Consider the following 20,858-nt stretch of genomic DNA (forward strand, 5'->3'; position numbering starts at 1 on the left):
GTCTCTCATTAAGTTCTGATCATTGCAGTCTTCTCTGTAACAAACTAGGCCACAGTCTGGTGTGATAGGCAAGATTGCACAGCCAAAGAAATGCAGTACAGGACTGTGTTTCGCTGTATTCTTCCACCCAAAGTCTTCTACAGCACTCTGCAAATGTTCAATTGCACCCCAACTGAGTTATGCTATGAAATCACCATTTGCTATCTTGGAACAGAGAAAAGCAAAACAGTACTTGATGATTTTGAAGGTCTTTTCCAACCTGAGCTACTCTATGATTATGAATGTATGATTTAAGAAACTGAAATGAATAAAGCACCACCACCATTCCTCTTTGCCAGCCTTCCAAAAGGAGCTGCAAACTTCAGCAAATACCACAGGTTTTGTGTAACAGGTTTACAAGACCTTATCATGCCCATTTTAAAGGCTCATGAAGGAAGAAACTAAAATATCAAACAAATTCCAAACTCAAAAATAGCTAGCAACAGAACTCCAAATATACCTGCAGAGTATGGATGGGTCCCTTCCAACCCGGGTGATTCTGTGATTCTGTGAGTAGCAACTGCCTGCACAGCTTCATATGTCCCTTAAAAATCTTTCAACACCCAAAGCTTTCTGCCCCACAGCATCCTTCTGAGTTTGAATGTCATCCCAACTGCACTTCTGAATCTCAAAAAGTACAACAGGTATCACAGACTGTATGGTTTCACATTTGAACTGCTTTGCAGAGCTCCTATAGCAAACACCATTTAAAATTTGCAGAAGTCCAGGACCTAGAAAGAAATATTGCTTCATTTAGTAAAAGCTTGAAGTCAGTTAAGGAAAGATAACACACAGAAACAGACAACCTCAAGTGCGCTACTAGTTCTGAGAAAAGATGTTAACACAGCAGAATGCACTATGATCTCAATATTCTTTCCATTCACTGGGAATTGATTATTACCGAATCTCAGAAGGAACCACTAAAGAAACTTTTCACAACAGATTCCCTCTTCTTATTCAGCATTCTAGTTTTTTTTAATCTCCGACTGAATAGGATCAAATTGCTCAGGTTGGAAAAGACGTGACATCTGATTTCATTCTGTTCACAGATCCTGAAATAAATCAAGACGTAACATTAACAATGTTAATGCTATCTTCTTCAGCATCAGATCAATTGCCTTGTTCTCCCTTCCTGCATCTCCCCAACTCTGGCCCCTGTGTCAGCCACAGAAGAACAGGTATTTGTGGAAATTGACCTGCCTGCAATTTTCTAGAAAAGGAATGAAAAGCTGTATACAACTGTCCCTTCTAAAAGGTTGGCTATTACTACTTTCAAGGACATGCATGTGATAAGATAGTCATATGAAAAGAATTTGGCATACGAGAATGATAACAGTTGGAAATGCTACAGATAGAAGGAGCATCTCTGCAAGCAGAAAATGTGTAAAATTGTGTTATGTACAAAAACAGCACATGAGAGTGGGATTGGGAGGAAGGAGGAACAACTCTTCACTGATTGAAAAAATCAAAGAGGAAAAAAAGGGGTAGCTGTACGCTTCTCCTTTTTCTTGTGATTTGAGATTTCAGATTGTAAAGGGAATTCATGACCCAGGTTTCGTATAACTCAGTAACGTTCCCTCTGTCCTACTGCTACACAAGCATCATGCACACATTAAGAGTGCAAGACTGAGAAGGAAAATATTTCTTCAGCTATCTCTGTGGCTGATGGCGTTCTGCTCCTGTCAATGTGGCAAATGGAGTCTACCACAGCGTACTCATCTGTACTGAGAGAAAAATTACTCCTGCCCATCAGTCACAGAATACAAGCGATACAAAATCTGTTCCCATGATGAATAAATCAGAGTTAAATAAGGTCAGGATGTCTTCAACGTCTGCTGGGAACAAACCTCATTTAAGGTTATTACATTCTTGTCAAAGTCTTGACCAGAGTCAGTTTATGTACCTCTCTTTCCTCCCTTCTTGCTTTACTTTTTAGCGTTGTTTTCTCTAAGTGAGGTATCTTGACACATTATGATAAAGACTGCTTTAAATTCAAATAGTATCCACTCTAAGTTTGCAGATGGAAATGGAAAAAAAAACAAAAAAAAAACAAAAAAAACCCAAACAAACAGAAAAATGGGGAAAAAAAATGAAGTGAGATTTCTCCCCCACAGCCCTTTTAAAAGTTTCAGTATCCTAGTTGTCCAACAAGAGACTGATTCCTACACCTGAAGGGCTGGAACCCCGAAAACAGAAATCTGGCCATAATTTTTGGAAACAGAAGCTGAAGCTGCAGATAAAAATTGTAGTGCAATCTGAAGAACATCCTTCCCCTATTCATCAGGTGTAACTGCCCAAATATATCCTAGGTACTCCAAGTTGGGTTGAAGATCATTTTCCTGTCAACTTGTTACTCATAGATCTGGTTAGCAGTGTGGTGAAGAGATGTAATTCAGCACAGGTCACCATCTCAGACCAAGTGCTTGTTCAGAACAAACTGAGGGCAAGGACAGTTAGTTTTTCTGAACTAAAAGCTTTCTCATGATCTCAAATCACACCAGTGACTACTAATGGACTCCAAGCAGATCATTCTGAGAAGTTGTCCATTTTTCCCCATACCAAACTGTCCTTACAGAACCTCTTATCTCCATCTAATGTTTTGGGTTTTTTTTCCATGCTGCAGGGAGAAGTCAAGTGGAAAAACAAACTGATCTTTCACTCTGAAAATGCTTTTTAAGTTGAAAGTTAACAGGTCATTTAAAAGAGCTGCTGGTGTGACAGAGACTCCAACTATTTGGAAACTCTACAGCAGTATGAACGCGTCCCCCTCCCCTGCCAGCAGCTCACTCACTGCTGTTGTTCTCCCCCAGTCATACTCCATAATCTACAAGGATACAATTCACTTCTGTGGCAAAAAAACAAACAAACAAACAAACCAGCATTCCAAACAAAAGGTTAAAATCTTGACCTGGTAATTAGCAGGTTCATTTAAAGACTTATTTCCCTCTTGCACCTGTTTCAACAGAAAAGAGCATTTTATGTTGGCTTCCCCTTCACAAAAATCTTAACAGATTATTACAGCCAGTCATCAGTCACAGGGCCACAGTGCTTCAGGAATAAATCAGTGGGCAAAGCAAGGAAAAACACACTGGACTGTGCAGGTGACAAAACTAAAGAGGCCCGGGGCAGTAAGGAGCTGTGCTGGAACCACTGGCCCAACCAGGGTCCCCAGGGCCGCCCACCTCCAGCTGCACGAGGAGATGTGAAGCTGTGATAGCAGACAAGGCAGTCTGGGTGTTTTCACAAGCTTTACGCAGCTGTCTGGAAACAGTTCAGAGGGCACATCTCACTTTAAGTGGAATTCAAAGTACCCACTGAGCCAGCAGGAGGTTTCTCATTACACTGTGAGGCCAGTCTGAAAGCAAAGCAAAGATCTCAACACCTACAATTTTCATTCCTTTCAATATTTAGCGCCCGTAAACCTAATTCCTGGTCTGGATAGCATATCCTTTTAAAGACATCCTACTGCTGATGGGGAAATTTGGAATGGTTTCCACACCAGGACACCACCGTGAGAGGGAAACATCAAGAAAACTTCAAATAATAATAAGAGAAGGGAACTAGAGGGAAAAGAAGCATTACTAATGCTTCAGGTTTTCTTCTTGAACTTCAGCTCCCAGAAGCAGCAAACGCACATAGAAGAGCCACTCCACAACTCGAACCCACATGGGTCAGCTGCAGCTAAAGGCAGACCCAGGGCTCTCAGACGGATGCCCGGCCCGGCGCTCGGCAGCCCTCTACTGGGCTGCCTGCAGCAACAACAGCAGCCGGAGCTTCCACGGAGCCTCCGAGTGGAAAATCCCAGCGCTGGAGCACTCCCACCCCGGGTCCCAGCACCACAAGGCTGGCCAGGGACCGCCAGAAGGAAAAGCAACGAGACCGACACCGCTCCCGCAGAAAGCTCTGCTTGAGCAGAACAACTCATTTGCTATTTACTGCTCACAAGTTTTGTCAGGAATGGTTCACTGCGCAGGACAGCTGAAGAAGGTGCTTCAAAACGCAGAATTGTGGGTACAACACTGACTGGGAAGCTGCAGGTGCCAAGCCAGCAGAGAACACAGGGGCAGGCTCCTCAACCCCTTCCCTCCCTTCCCAGCTAAGCTTTAAGTGCTTCTTTTTAATAGCACATGTCAGCATGCCAGGTGGTTAGCTTGCATCGTGTGATGCAAAACGAGAGCAGGCCTCTCAGTTAATCAGACACCAACCTCTCATGCCATATTAATGATACCTGCATCTGAGCCAAGAGAAGTGACGTCACAGCACCACATCCCTGCCCTTTCCCCACTGCCTGAATCACTGTGCTACACCCAAGTTGCCAGAAGTGTGGTCATCAAAAGGTGCCCTCCTGTATGCTCTCACAAGGCATCTTTAACAATAACTTGCTAGCATCTCTTTCTCCCTAAAGCCTGAGAATGCCAGGAGAGCCTTGCAGCACTTACCAGCCCCAAGCCCTGCCCTCAGGCTCCATACAAGTTCACACATATGTTACAGGCTCTGCTCAGCTGGACAGTGCATCCTTCCATCTGCATGAAAAGAGAGTGGTGGAGAAGTGAACTCCATGTGGTTGTGCCCACACTTCCTGCACAAAGAGGCAAGCTCTCTCTTTGGTTGCACAGCTGCTTTGGAGCAGCGCTGGCAGGGCGTCACCAGGGCTCACAGGAACATCTCCTGCACTACCTCTGTGGGCGCACTGCTTAACCCAAGGACCAAACTCTATTTTGACTGCAGTTGGGTTCAGGTAACCACTACCTTCAAATGTCAGCTAGATTTCACAGGAAACAGATTTATTTACATAAAGTAAGCAAGATTTTTAGCCAATATCTAGCCTTGGTAAGCGCATCTTCTCCTTTTCAGCATAAGGACACAAGATTCATACACTGGAAGCACTTAACTGATTAAATCCATCAAATATTTTAAGCAAAAAACAAAACAGCCCCCAAACTCCACGAACATAACACTGCAATAACAGTAACACTATTCTCAAGTTATACACACATATATAGATACACACATACACACACAGTCCACACTCAAGTAAACTTACAGACTCCATTTGCATTTCCCAGAGGCCTAAGTTTACAGTGCTGTAGTAACACTGGATTAAATCATTGGGTTTTGGAGAGACTGTAAGAGGGACAGGGCACTACATACCATTACTTTCCAGAACTGAGCATGTACAAATTTGACTTAACCAAAGATGATTGCTTCACATAACTAGCTAAAATTATTCCAGTTTCATGCTTAAGAAATAGAGGAACTTTTAAGGGGGGAAAAAAAAAAAGCTAATAAAGAAAAATCAATGAAGTCTTGAGTAGGTACCTTCTGCTCCTCATATCTCTGGAGAAGTTGGGGTAGGGGGAAGGAAAGAAACATCAGCAGTTTATATAGGGTACAAAAAACAGTCTTGGGCTTCAAACTTCTGCATAGGGCTATCACCTTTACAACAAAATGTAAGTTCCAGAAGGGTGAAAGCAGCAGAACTCAACTACATTATCAGTTACTTAGATACTGACACAGGGACGAATAAGTATGTTGGTAAATGGCACATACAGCTACACATTTTGGTCTCTTCATCTCCTTCGTGCTTCTTGAAAGCCCCTAAAGACTTGTTCCAAAGTTGAGGTCTCTGTGCTAGAAGGTAAGTTGGTCTATTCATCTATTGTCCCCACTTCACAAAGCTTCCAAGACATTCTTTTCAAAATCCCAAATCCTAAGACCCTCTCACAAGTCACGGAATCATCAAGGCCAAGTTTTTGCCATTGCCTGCAAGCTTGATTTAATGTTTTATGAGAAGACAATGCGCGTTATTTTCTTCTGGAGATGACCTGGGAAAAAAAAGATGTCTTATTTAACTAATATAACCCAAAATACAAAGTCACCTAAAAGTTTTGCAGCAGGTATATCCTGCTGTATGTTATATACATTGAGCTAAAACTGAAAACCATCAGTGTGTTAGTTGTACAGAGAGGGCACAGTAAGATAGAAAGAAGTAGACCTAATACAGTCCTAGCTAAACTCTTCTCAACTAGGCAACATGTAGCTGGATAGAAAGAGAACAGGTCTTCCCGTGAGACAGGAAAGTAGTACAACTGCTTGAGAATCCTCCACATCAGTAAAGTAAGTGCCTTTGTCTTCACTGTGATCAGAAAATTACAATTAAGACACACACACACTGGCTTACCACACACTGGTAAGAACGTTCCCAGTAACAATTACTCTAGAGCTCTACCTGATGCTTAAATAGTGGAGGAAGAATGTTATTTATTGAAAGAGTACTACCTGAGAGGGCAAGGACGTAAAGCCCTCAGATTTACAGCTCATCTTTAAGTTCATGAACAGCTTTGCAAAGAAGCCCTGCCTTTCAGAATAAGGGTGGCTTTGTGATCCAGAGCAGCCAGTCCTGGAGACAGTCCAGGCCAACCATGCAGTCCCACTGGCAGGTAGAGCAGTGCTTCAACTTGTTTGCAAACAGCTAAAATCAAGACAGGCAGCCAGGCTGAGACTACAGATGCTTATGAAATGTTAAGTGGGCATTTCACTCTGTTTTGAGGCAGAATTAACAGCCTCATGTACCAGCCTTATGATTTAATCGCCTGCTATAACACTGATAGTTTAGCAGTTCGAGATACCATCATTGTTAACACACTGATATACCGACTCAATTTCGTTTCTGACCTGGATTTATGGCGCTGAGCGTTCTTATTTAGTACCTCAGTCTGCAGCTGTAAGTAAGTGAGATTCACCTGCCACTTTTTTTTTTAGCCCATTAGAAATAAATATAAACCACTTCCTTTTTTCAGCTTTAGAACTTGACCAATAGCTACAGGTCCAAAATATTTAATTAAAAACAGCTTGCTGAGATCTACATCAAAATGAGTAATATGCTGTAGAAATATATGTTCTCCTGCATTTGTGACTTCCTCTGTCTCTATTTATTACATAAATGGTGAGAAACATCTGCCGCTTCAGCAGGGCAATAAGGTATGCCACTCACAAAACAGAATTCTGATGCTCTTGCAGTTCAAAACCCTATTACTAGGATAAAATACATTCTCTAGTAATTGATATAGATTTATCTTCTGGCAGAAGCTTCCCATTGGCCCTTCACCCAGAGATGTCTTTACATTTGGGTGATGCACATTACTTACAGTTACTGTGCCAAGGCAAGTGGTGAAACTATCGTTGCCCCTATCTTACGTGCAAACACCCTCAGGGAAAAACAGATGGTTATTGACTCGCTTCCCAACGTTACCATATTAACAAGATCCACTGATAAGAGGTTTCCCACACTTAAGTTACAAGAACCTTTCTTCTGGAATCCACCAGGCACTTGGAGGCTATTTATGCTGCCATTAACAGCATATGCTGTGCACACATACAACACTTAGTGACAGAATGATTTGCAGGGCATGGAGGAGGCTAGAGAAAAGGGATGCTGAGCTGTCAAAGCAACATCTCATTATATCATATAAAGATAGTGAAGAGGAAAGAATAGGGCAGAGGGAGAAGTGGAATAAAAACAATTTAAATAGCTTTCATGCTGTTTCTAGGAGACCACGTAATATAGCTGCTGAATGGAAGATGCACATTGTCAGCAGCAGGTACACACCAGCAATAATACAGCAGGGCTGCGGGTGAAAGAGGGGGGAAATGGGGTACACGCTGGGTCAGTATTTTCTTCCAATTTCAGACTACTGATTTCCCTCAGAGAGCAAAATTAAATAAAGCACGAGGAAGCCTATATAACAACTGGAGAATTCAAATGAGGAAGAATCATCACTTTAGTGAAAGCTGAGATAGTAATAAATTAAACAGAAACCCGGTATTACAATTTGGGTAGACGTCAAAGTGCTTTACAATTCTATCAGAAACACTAAGGTAGACTTTGAGCGCAAGACTGAGCTGACACTCCAGGTCATTTCTTTTTGCAGAAACAAGAACTTTTTTTGGCTAGCAGAAGAGCATGGCTGCATTGAATCTGTGCCTTAAGAAGAGACAGATGATACTGAAATGTTGCTCTCCAGCCTCAGGCCATTCACAGAAGCAGCTCAGGAAATGTTTTTACAGATGAGAAGACATGCCAGGTACATAAAGTCCTAGCTACAAAGAACAGACAGCCTCACTACTAATTTATTTCTCTGCTCTTTAAGAAACCTGTCCTTCTATTTGAAGTTACCTGGCATGTTCAATCACCTTTTTGTGGACTCAAAAAAAGCCTGACAAGTTTTATATTATTTATACATTGCAATCCTATTTTTCGGTATTAGCTTTCAAGTACCTTTTACCTCCAAAAGCTTAAAAAGTTACAGTTTGCTTTTTCAACCATCTCTATTTATAAGAATAGTCAATTCTGTTCTATACACAAAGAATAATATGGTTCAAGGAAGACTTGAACGATTTGGCTACTACCATAGAATACGTCAACAGCAGAGCTAGGAATAGATCACCGTTGTCCCAGTTCCCAGCCGTTCGCTTTAGCTGTGTGACCACAGGAGTAGAGGCAAATCCAGGCTGAGAGTGTTGCCAACTGGCCATCAGACAAGAAAAGCAGGTCACTTAAAGAGCTCCTCTGTGGAAGGCTTGCACTGCTGGACAGCACATCGACAAGAGCGATTTGACTTGGGAAAGCAGAGCAGGGCTTAGCAAATAGCATACCTACAGAGAAATTCTTGATGATATTAGCCTGGTGGACTGTGTAAGCACATACATATGTATGTATGTAGTGGATTACAGCAAGAGCCACAGGCAACTTTAATGAAATTCCTTCATACCAGAAAAAGTAACATTTTTCAGCACAGAGCTCAAGACTGACTGGAAACTTAGTGGCTGTAACTGCACCGTTTTCCAGCGCGATTCCTTTGCACTCATTTAGCTCTAGTCAGTTTGGAAACTAGCACATGAAACACTGCTTGCAACAGAAAGATAGAAAACATGACACAGCTCAGGTCTGCAGCATTTACATCTCGGTGCGGCACTTACTTGCAAAAATTCGGCCTGACAACAAAACTTCATCACTGATAGAGATGTATCTCTGTCAACAACTCTTTAACTACCGGGAAAAACACCACATATTCATGACAAAACCAAACTGCTTATAGGAATACGCTCATTCAACAGCATGGATGCAAACTGAAAGTCACATCCCAGATGACATGCATCAGCTGGCATCTTCTTGCCAACATCAGTCCAGTATGAAGATGGAACTCAGGTTGGTTTCAGAAATTTCAAATGCACAGTGGTACCTGAATTAAAATGCAGCTCAATTTTGGGTGCTAGATCTGCACAAATAACACATCTAGGTAAAATACAGCACGCTTGCACTCAAAGGCAATCCCAAACAAGTGATCCACTAAATCCCCCAATTCCTTGAATGAGAGATTCCCAAACTGTGGATAAGCAGTCCTAAAGCTTCCCACAGAAGTACATGATATAATTCTATCTTGCAAAAGATATAGAACAGCAAAAAAGGCTATATGCCTCCGTGGAGACAGATTATAGGGCTCACACAAGATGCTACATTTCAAATTGGTGCAAATCATCTGATTTAAGGAACTATCCATGCAGGCTCTTTACTCACAGCAAATGTAAAAATTTGAATTAGGAACACTACAGTTATTTGGAAAGTAAATTCCCCAAGGTTTGTTGTATACTGCAGAGCTGCTAAGACCCACTGCTTTTAATAAAGTTTTATTCCACAAGGTTCTATCTGTCAGCAACAAAGAATGAACATCTCTACTAGGCCTGAAGACTGCAGAAGGGATAGCAGACTGCTCAGACAACTCGTGCTCACTGACAGACCGATCATAGCATGTTGGCCAATAAAATTTTAATGCTTAATGCATAAAGACCGTAGAAGAACAAACTGGTCTGCAAGCTCCCAAGAGGGGCTTCCTGCCATTAAGCAGCAACACAGCTTTTCACAGAATCACAGAATCACAATTTTCAACCAGATCGCATAACCTTGCGCTAAGGTTTAGCACACCGGATGCTAATTAGTAGTGCAGGGTCAAAAGGAACAGCCATACCCCAGAACGTGCTAAGGGCTCATTCCTGGAATGCATAACAGTTGCAGTCTGACAAAGTTAAGCCACTTTTCCCTTAAGAATTAGGGTAACAGAGCATGTACACAGAGACTTCGGGAGGACTTTTAATACACAGAAATAGTAGACACAAGGTGTAAGACCGCAGAACTGAGGAACAGCTTAGGTTGGCAGCAGCCTCTGGGACCAGCAGGTCCAACCCCTCCTCAAGAAGGAAAACCAAGAGCAAGGTGCTCAGGACCACATCCAGGCAGCTTTCGAAGACCTTCAAGGAAGAGACCTCACAGCCTCTCTGGGCAGCCTATGCTAGCGTTCTGTTACCTGCACAGCACAGAAGTGCATCCCAGTGTTCAGACAAACCCTTGTGTGTTCCTGTTAGTGCTCACTGCCTCTTGTTCTGGCACCAGGTGCCACTGAAAAGAGCCTGGCTCCATCCTGTGGTCTTTCACTGGACTCTCTCCAGTGTGTCCACATCTCATGGGGAGCCCAGAACCGGGCACAGTATTCCAGGTATGGCTTCACCAAGTCTGAATAAAAGGGAAGGATCATCCCCCTCAACCTGGCAATGGGGTGAAGTAGTAGGAGAATGGTCAGGGTCGCTACGTCATCAAACAGAAGAGACCTGCTCATCTAACTGGAAATGCTAGCTACTCATAATGGCTCACATTACAGAAGCTCTAATCATCAGAAGATTTCATTGCCATCCCCTTTCTTGGGTAATTTATGGGAAAGGGACAGAAAAGCAAGGTGGTGGTAGCAATTAACAGTGCGCTGTATTAAATGGTCAGCAACAGAACTCTGAAATGGCAGAAAAAGAAACAACAGATACAGCCAGGAGCTGCGGTACCTGGGCAGCAAAATAAAGTGACCATACTGCCCTTTAACAGCAAACATTTGAGTGATAATCTACTTGAAAGCAGATCAGCATTCAAACACACTGCAACAGATCAACGTGCCACCTCTTGCAGAGCCAAAGGTGCTTCACGCTACTTAAAACAGACCTGCTCCTCCCTGGAGATGGCTGCCCTTCACTGCTTGAATAGCTGCAGCTCCAGACACCTGCTTTCTAACACATAAAGGGCATGATATCAAGGCTAAGGAGAAAGGAAAGGTGTGTGCATGCACAGAAGGAATAAAGGCAAACACGAGTTGGGCAAAGGAAACATAAAATTAAGTAAAAATATCGCACTGAGGGATCAAAAGCTTCGTGGGCTTTGTGGAAGATGCGGAAAGCCACGCTCAAAGCAGCTTTCGGAAGGAAATTATCAGCTTTAAACCCTCCCTCCCGTTCGCTCGGACGCGGGCAGACGCACGAGCGCGAGGAGCCCCGCGGCCGTCCCAACGCCCGGCGCTCGGGAAGTGCTGCAGCGCCCCCCCGCGGCCGCTCGGCGCCGTACCGCGCTGACGGGGCTCCGCCGGCCCGGCTCCCATCGCACAACGTCCGCGCTCCGCCATGAAAGGCCGCGGGGCACACAGCCGCCCTCAAGGGGCCTTCTGCAGCTGAAATCTTTACTCGGTTATTCCGACAATATTAAACAGTTAACTCAGAGTAGATTGCATGGATTTAGGTCACCAGTGGATCGGTAAGAGAAACCTGTTATTTCACTGCAATATCCCTAAAGCACACTGTTCCTAACTCCCCCCTTTCAGGAGGGCACACAAGCAGCGCCAGCTGGCAGACAGTGACTGATGCAATCTTCTCCAGTCGTGCTAGAGGACACAGGCTCTGGAGTGCCCTCCATCCCCATGTGCTCGTTAGCAAGAGGCACAGCGCCTGACTCACAAACACCAGGCGCAGCAACGTGGCATACCCTTGTGAGGCATTTGACTTTATTAGGAAAACGCTATCAGAAGAAACCAGAAAGCAGCAAAGAGCAACAACAGAAAAGACAGCATTTAACGATATTTCATACTGAAAACAGAGACCTGCTTCTGTCACGGGCTATCTGCAATCACTCCTGCAGCTGTATGACGTCTGGTAATTCCGGTTGGTGCCTGCTGGTAGGTAGCAGCTTCTGAGCAACATTCCTGCTATTCGTTCCCATCAATTCCAGCTGTCATTTCAGCACAGTCCTGATGGCCATTTTTCAGGAGCAATTTCTCCCAAGACATCTCTATTCCTGTCGTGCTCTCAGTATCCTTCTCATTTTGTTAGTCTTGGTATCGCTGTCAGTCAAAACAGTTCCCGTCTCAGACTTTAAGAGAACTCACAGCATTTACTGCACCACTGCCTAGCCAAGCCAATTCCAATATTACAGTTCTCTCCCTCACACTAGCAAAGCAGGCACGGCCAGGACACACACATTTCCCAGGCCACACAACAAGTCACACATGGAATATTAATACTGACACTTCCAATCAGTATTCAAACAAGCAGAACTGCAGGCAGAAGCAAGAACTTTCAATGACATAAACCTAGCTTTGCAAAACACAGTCACATTTTAAAAAACCTTCTGATTACACAATTCAAAGGCACAGTACAAGAATATAAGTCTACTCCTGATGAATTTATGAGTCAAGATGATCTATGTTTTACATTTCAGAATTTGATCTCCAAGCTCATGTAATCATCAGCTCAGGCTGCCGACCAGAATTCTAACTTCAACTACACACTGTGAGTAGTGCATTATATGCACTACTTAGAAAGAACAAACTCAGAATTATAACCACATATGTATACAGAGGATATGACTGTTTTCCTACACGTGGCTCCTTCCAGCTCCGTAGAAGTTGCAGAGACCTGCATTTCACTTACCTCTCTATATCATAATTGCCAGACAGTGTATGAAATGGCAGAGCAACAAATTAGAACTTAATGTCAAAACTGCAACTGAATACTCAACAAGAAGGGATAGAGCAGCAGACACGTAATACTATTTGGCTCATAAGCTCTTTAACAATGGCTGTCAGTATAAATGCTATATCGAGAATAGATTCTTCTCTTAAAGAAAAATATAAAACACATTTATGATTCCCACAGACATGTCACGATATTCAAACAGTAAGCTGCTACTAAGAACCTCAGCACACGCTGGGTTCTTTAAGCTGTCCAGAATGATTATGAGCAGTTGTGTTTCTAAAGTCACTGAACTGGAAACAAAGCTCAAAACATTGCTTGCTGCAATGTTACAAGCTTCTATTCAAAATAAAATAACACCTATTTTGTTACATATATACATATATATATCAGCTACACTTACACAGTTGAAAAAATCCATTCCCTGTATATATCCAGAGCATGTCACTGCAAATGAGATTTTTAATTAAAATTGGCATTTCTGAGCCTCCTACTGACTAACAGCCTCCTTCTCAGATGGCTAAACTGGCTTCCAAGAGAGATGGCAGAAAGAAACAAAACTAAAATGCCTGTCTTTAACAGTGCTCTGCTGTGGCCAGTATCAATAGCAGGAAGCTGCACAGCTGACCACTTTGGAAGTCTTCTCTAACAATTGCTCGAGATATCACAAACAATACAAGAGGCTTTTTATTTCTAACCCTACATGCAGGATGACCAGATAGGACAATTTTAATCAGAAGCCAGATTGTTAAAGAGAACACAGAACATTATCAACACTGAAGTGGGTGCAGCCCTCTTCAAATGCAAAAGTAGGCCAGAGGAGAGGTTGGCTCAGCTCTCAGCAAAGCCTTATCTCTCACAGATAAGAGGCAAAGGTAGGCCCTCAAGTCACATCACGAAAGAAAAAAAATACTTCCTTGACCTGATCACTTCTCCAGTTCAATGCAAAGAATTTATACTGAACGCCATTACAGTACCTTCGGGAGGTTCTTCCCGCAGATGAGGGGGCAGATCTTCACTTGTCGTCTCAGTTTCATCTTCCACCATCTGTGTTTCTATGGTAGGTCCCTGCAGAACAGAACAAGAGGAGGTAAGTTGGAGAATATTCGGAAAGGAACCACAGAACTAATTACTGGATTAGATAATATGCCAGACGGTAAGGACACGAGGGGCTCCCTTCAGCTCACAAAGTACGCTGCTGGTAGATTTGTCTGTGGTCTGATTACTTAAAGGAGGGGCAAAAACAAAAATAAAAGACTCCTCAAGCTAACAGAACCAGCAACTAAGAAAGTATGAGGGTCTGAGTGAACTAAACTAAACTGATAATTTAGAAATTTTCACCTTTCATTTATAATGCATATGATGGAATCATCATTTCAAATCTTCCTTTCCCAAGGGCAGCAGTGGATTCACCATCAGTTGGAAGTTTCAAGAAAAGAAATACAACCTTTGATTTAAAAGGATTCATGTACATCTCACCAAGACTAGGTTCTTAAACATTGCTGCCCTGCTGAATGCAGTAGATAAACACGAGTTATCCAGATGGTCCCAACACCTCATTTTTCACAGAAAGACAAAGCAAACTTGCTCCTAACCCAACCAGGTCTATTGACTACACAGCCTTCTGGTCAGTCACACTTGTATCTACACACACAACACAAATATCTATTGGAAAACCACCAGATTGCTCTCCAAAGTCCTGCAATTCTTCTTCCCAGCCTTCAGAATCTTGGATAGAGCCTCCAACATTGCTTGTGTGCAGATATGAGCTGATTCATCAGATCTGTCAACTTTGGGAGCTTTCAGTTGCATTTAACGTCACTGAATTCACTTTGGAGCTATGAAAACACTGTTGCGTTTTCAATTTCAAAGTATCACAGAAAAAATACCAAGGTCCTGTCTTCCCATTCCCACTCTTCTTTTAAGTAAAGGCAGAGTGAACAGTAGGGATAGTTAAGGATTTCTTTTCAAATGCTAGTCAAAGTGAAATCAGAAACATAGTACCCATTAGAAACAAAGCTTTGGGGCTCTCTGGAAACATAAATGGGCTCGTAGTCTAGACTACCTGAAAATGTATATCAACGTACACAAGTACAAATCCACAAGTATACAAGCCTACTACGTGTGCCACTGTCGTAATCTTGACTTCAGCCATCCACAACTGTACAAGCTTTACCTAAGGCTTGAAGAAGGACTTCCTCTGCATTTAAAAAACATCTGATGTCAACAGCACCCAGCTTTGATTAAAGTGATAAAATCACTACAAGGTACCAGTTAAAACACTACATTATTCATTACGGTAGTTATCATGGAAAGGAGGGAAAAAGTATATTTACCATAAAGCATAGATAAGAAAGCAGTAATTGGACTGAAATAATCTGATCCAAAAACTCAAACTGAAGAATCAGCTGCAGACAACAAGGTTTATCTCATCACTTCACCTGACTAATATGATCTATTTCTTAAGAATGTGTAAAGAAAATTCCAGACAGGAAATTGAATAGAGTATACACTTTAGTACATTTCTCTATCAGCCACAGGCAGCATATTCCGATACATTTCTATCCATTAATGTTACAGAGGGAGAAAGGAAAAGACAACTACACTAGTGCACTAAAACAAGATATATTTTCGTATTAAAAATGTAGACGTAGGATAAAAGGCACCAATGTTTCACTGCAAACATTCTGAACCATAGCTGTGAGATTTCCAGACTACAAGGTCTCCTAATCCTCCATCTGTGCTTTCCAGTTTGCCAGATCAAAATTACTCAAGAAAAGAAAGCAAACTAACCCAGTTACAGAACCCTGCACACAAGACAAAGCTTAAGGCCATACTAATTGTATGCAGCCTGATAAGACATGCTGAGTGCTCAGGACTAAAGGAAAAAGCAGACATTAACTACAGATTAATTACTACAGAAGAGTCAGTAGTCTCACTTTGCTACCATTAGATAAACCCACTCAATCGTTTATCTTGATAACAGTCAATGACAGTGAAGCCCCTTTGGTTTATATCTGCTGCCATTTCCATCAGTACAAGGATGCAAAATGCTATTGTTTTCCTCCTTACACACAACCTAACTAGCATTCACCAAGTACACGGCTCTCCAGAACAGCTATTAATACTGGCAACGCTAATCCTGACATTTTATTTTAGTTTGACGGTCAGCTTAAGCCCTGAGCAGCGGATTCCATCCTTTACTTGATGCAGCAGAGAAGATGACCACTAAGGATAAGGAGAAGGCTGAGGTCCTCAACGCCTTCTTTACATCTGCCCTTTTAACACAGTCTCTCACAGTATTGTTCTCGGGAAACTGGCTGCCCGTGGCCTGGACAGGTATACTCTTCCTTGGGTAAGAAACTGGCTAGAGGGCTGTGCCCAACAGGTAGTGGTTAATGGAGTTAAGTCCAGCTGGAGACCTGTTTCAAATGGTGTCCCTCAGGGGTCGGTACTGGGGCCCATCTTGTTTAATATCTTTATTGATGACCTAAACGAGGGGATTGAGTGCACCCTCAGCAAGTTTGCAGATGACACCAAGTTGGGAGATGGTGTCCATCTGCCTGAGGGTGGGGAGGCCCTTCAGAGGGACCTAGATAAGCTGGATCGCTGGGCTGAGGTTCAACAAGGCCAAGTGCCAGGTCCTGCACTTTGGCCACAACAACTCCATGCAGCGCTACAGGCTTGGGGCTGAATGGCTGGATGACTGTGAAGAGGAAAGGGACCTGGGGGTGTGGGTTGAGGCTTAGCTGAGCATGAACCAACAGTGTGCCCAGGTGGCCAAGAGGGCCAAAGCCATCCTGGCCTGCAATAGAAATAATGTGGCCAGCAGGAGCAGGGAGGTGATCAGTACTCAGCTCTGGTGAGGCCACACCTCAAGTACTGTGTTCAGTTTTGGGCCCCTCACTACAGGAAAGATATTGAGGTCCTGGAGCGTGTCCAGAGAAGGGCAATGAAACTGATGAGGGGTCTGGAGCACAAGTCTTATGAGGAGCGGCTGAGGGAGCTGGGTTCATTCAGTCCGGAGAAGAGGAGGCTCAGAGGAGACCTCATTGCTCCCTACAACTTCCTGAACAGAGGTTGTGGTGAGGAGGGGTTTGGCCTCTTCTCCCAGGCAAGGAACAGGACCAGAGGAAATGGCCACAAGTTGTACCAGAGGAGGTTTAGATTAGACATAAGGAAAAACTCTTTCTTTCAGCGAGTGGTCAGGCACTGGAATGGCTGCCCAGGGAGGTGTGGAATCACCATCCCTGGCAGTGCTCAAGAGGTGCCTGGATGAGGAGCTATGAGATATGTGTTAGAGGCCTGCGGTAGCAGTGGTGATGGGAGGACAGTTGGACTAGGTGATCTTGCAGGTTGTTTCCAAACTTGCAATTCTATGATTCTATGATTCAGGTGGGAGAAAACAGAGCCCAGAACAGATCCACAAAGTCTGTGGCTGAGACGCTGCTGGATAACACCCACTTCCAATTCAGAACTTTAACACTTGCTACTGCAATCCCACAGAAGAAAAGTACATGACCCAAGATTACTACTTCTATACAATGTTCTTAACATCTAACAGAGAGAGGGAAATAATATTTAAAGTGAATCTATTTTTATTAAGAAATCACAGTAATTTGAGCTGTTTTCACAACACTTTTTTTTTTTTTTATATTTGATAATTGTTCCAACAAACACTGAAGAAAAACTGATTTACTTTCTATATTTCACGATTTAACATTAAAAATAACAACAAAAAAAAAAACAAAAATAGTGCCTATAAGAAACCCTGAAATCTCTTACTTCCTAAAATGAGGTTGGAAATGCTTTCTATGGTATAAGCCAAATTATTCAGTGATATTTTATCACACTCGTATCTTGCCACTAATTGCCCTAAGTAGGGAGCTTCAGGAGAAGCAGTCTCAGACATCTGTGTTTATCAGACTTCAGTATATCACTTTAATCACTAAGAGCACTAGGTGTGCAGAGTGCCAGTACTGAACTTCACTAAGTACTTAAAATGTGAAACAGTTAACAGTAGATGAGATATTAAGTTCTAGTATCCATATCTAGAAGTAATATTTAGGGCTCAAAAACTGACAGATGTCATTCACGAGATATAAACTCTTCACAACTGCTTTGTATATTAGATTAATACGTCCATTGCCTCTTTAGTTGTATCTACTGAGTTCAGCTCACTGGGTCTTCTGCAAGCTTGGTAATATAATCATCAATATTTAGTACAAAATGTCCATAGTTATGGCAGCGTGGTAATCAAACAAAACTCCTAGGAAACTCCCTTATAACAAGGTTTATAACTAAGTTACAGATAAAATTCTTGGTCTCCGCTTTGCGTTTTAAATGATTATTTCCATAATGAGGCATCAGTGAGGTTTGTTTTTTTTAATCCTTAAGGATCCTTGACAGATGAATAACGGAGTGGGATACACACAACTGTATAAGTTAATGGCTTACAGATGAGCAGCCACGCAGCGTACAGCAATTCTATAATAATCAGCTCAAGCTCCAGCTATGGCAGAAGCAATGCACGCAGATATTGCTTTTACACTGACGCTCCCTCCAACAGGATAATGCCTTTAATAATGTGCTTTACCTTTTGGCTAGCCTGAAGAGGTCAAGCAGTTGGACTTGATCTCCGTAGGCCCCTTCCAAATGAACTATTCTATTCTACAAGCATTTGAGAAGCAGGAAGATGCATCAACAGTTCAGAAACATCAGTAGGTTGTTAACTGCACAACATTCTTTTCATTATATAGGCTTGTATAGTCTTTTAAATTGAGAAAGTGGTTCAATTCCTCACTAGAGGCACTGAAGAAGCACTGATTTAAACATGCACTATTATAGGAATAGGTTATGGCACAGAGCCTAGGAACATACAATCGAAAAGAACTGCATTTTGCTGTCTCACATTGTGTTTCACAGAAGGCTGTGTATTTATGGATCAAGAGGACTGCCAGTATTGAATTAAATAAGTGCCATGAAAAGGAGTGTAATCACTTATCAGCACCTCACACTTTTCCCTGGGACACAACATTTGAGTATAACTCAGCCCTTCAGTGTTATGCCAGGATTTTCAGCATATTTAAAGGCCATCTACTTTACAAACGCTGCAGTGACAGAAAAGGAAGAAGGTTCCCACTCAGTGAGGGTCAGTATTTTCCACAAAGTATTGAGTTATGTCAATGACACTGAAAATGACAACTGTATCAATATATGATTTCAGCACAGTCAGCCACACAAACAGCCTATGCCATCTAATTCTCAGATTACAAAGAAATGAAAAGAAACAGCAGAAGCGCTCCCAACACTAGGCAATCATGATTGGAACACTTTGCATCTAAGTCAACAGTGACACAAGATTGTCATTGTAAATACCCAAACACAGAAGTCATGGAAACTGCTAAGCTTTCTAATAAGTCCCTACAAGGAATTTTGAAGTAACCAAAAATCCCAGTCCCCTCTGCACATACACATTCAGACCTTTTGAACTTTACTTCTCCAGTCTGCAATAGTTATCACGTATAATCTTAAACTGAAGGCTGTTCACTCACTGTTCAGTGAGCCACGATTAGGCTAGTGAATAATCAAGAAAAAAAAAAAAAAAGAAAAAAAAACAGAGCCAACAGCAAGGGGGGGGATAATGTAAGTACAAATTCACTGGATTTTTTCATTATTGAAATCTCTTGTAGATTGGGGCAAGTATTTCAAGTTCCCTCCAGTTTATGACTAGTAAGAAAACAGCTTCACTGCTGTTCCCAAACAAAGAGAGGCACATACCTTACAATTCTGGCCCTGCTTGTCATTCATATCCTATTCCTAGAAACACTATATTTTCCTAGATAAGTCATACAAAAAAGGCAAAAAAAAAAACCAAAGCAAAAAAGGGCCCATTGGGCAACATGCATGAATACTCTCATACTTCTCTCCATTATAGTGAAGCCTATTAGGAATCACTTCCCCTTTGTGGAGCTGAAGCTGGAGGAATTCAGAGCCCAAAGCCATGGCTACACCAGCAGTGTTGCGTTTCAGCTCTTAGACCAGCCTTTAAAAATTATTCTGGCCTCCTGGCCAAACTCCAGCTCTTAATTTCTCTATGCAATTTCAAGTGAAAAAAAATGTATGTATTTCCTGACCTAGATTCTATTCTTGTTCCTGAACACTTCACAGCAGTTTCTCCTTTCCAATGTTCATCTTCAAATTTGTCCCTGCACTGCCCTTAAGAGTAGAGCCTCACTTCTTCCCCTGTTCAAACCTGCCCTCCTTCTAGAAACACCTCTCCATAGAGGCCCATGAGGTCACACCTCCTGCCTCATCCTACTCAAACCTACAGCTGTCAGCCTATATCACCACATGTCCTCTGTCCTACCCAGCACCAAAGTTCAGATCTGGTACTCTACATAGACATCGTTCCAATAAAGCAATTGAACAGAAGAAAATTAACAGAAGTGAAGGCTTCACTATTCCACTCGAGCACTGGTCCAACACCATTTTACTTGGTTTTATTTGTTTGTTTGTTTTTAAAGGTAGCACAAAACGCATCTCAGCTGATAACTATGAAGGACAGATGTGTCTCTGGGGTGCCACAAAACTGAGTGGATCTGTGGGAAAAAACAGGTGAACTCCTCCCTAAGCAGGGGAGAGTTTGCAAAGAGCTTTGGGAAACTAACATGGCATTTTCAAAGTACCTTAGTGAAAGCATTGACCTTTATTTGTTACATTTAAAGAATACTTATTCCATGCCCAGGAGACCAAATATAATTGGTTTCCAGCATATCACATACTTTCCCCATTCCTAAAAACAAAAAAAGCCCCCAGCAGTTCTTCTCACCCCAGGTTTGTTTCCTCCAAATGGAAGGGAAAAGGAACACGTTATGGTTAGGCCCAACGTGTGCTGATGACAAAAGATTTGTCAGACCCACTAACAACAGCTACGTTTTGTCCGGCTTTCCTACAGTGACATCATTAAGACTGGTGTTAAT

At 42.4% G+C, this 20,858-nt stretch overlaps 1 protein-coding gene across 1 annotated transcript in view; it reads right to left on the reverse strand.

Annotated features, from left to right (window-relative positions):
- The window catches only part of LOC122178486 (transmembrane protein 263-like), a 188,901-nt gene that overhangs the window by 160,497 nt on the left and 7,546 nt on the right, over positions 1–20,858 (reverse strand). The window contains exon 2 of the mRNA XM_042868629.1: positions 13,854–13,944. Within this exon, the coding sequence (XP_042724563.1) occupies positions 13,854–13,944 (91 nt within the window). The remainder of the gene's footprint in view (positions 1–13,853; positions 13,945–20,858) is intronic.

The sequence above is a fragment of the Lagopus leucura genome, unplaced genomic scaffold (assembly GCF_019238085.1).
Source record: "Lagopus leucura isolate 7727_CA_CO unplaced genomic scaffold, USGS_WTPT01 Super-Scaffold_1, whole genome shotgun sequence".
Taxonomy (NCBI): Eukaryota; Metazoa; Chordata; class Aves; order Galliformes; family Phasianidae; genus Lagopus; species Lagopus leucura.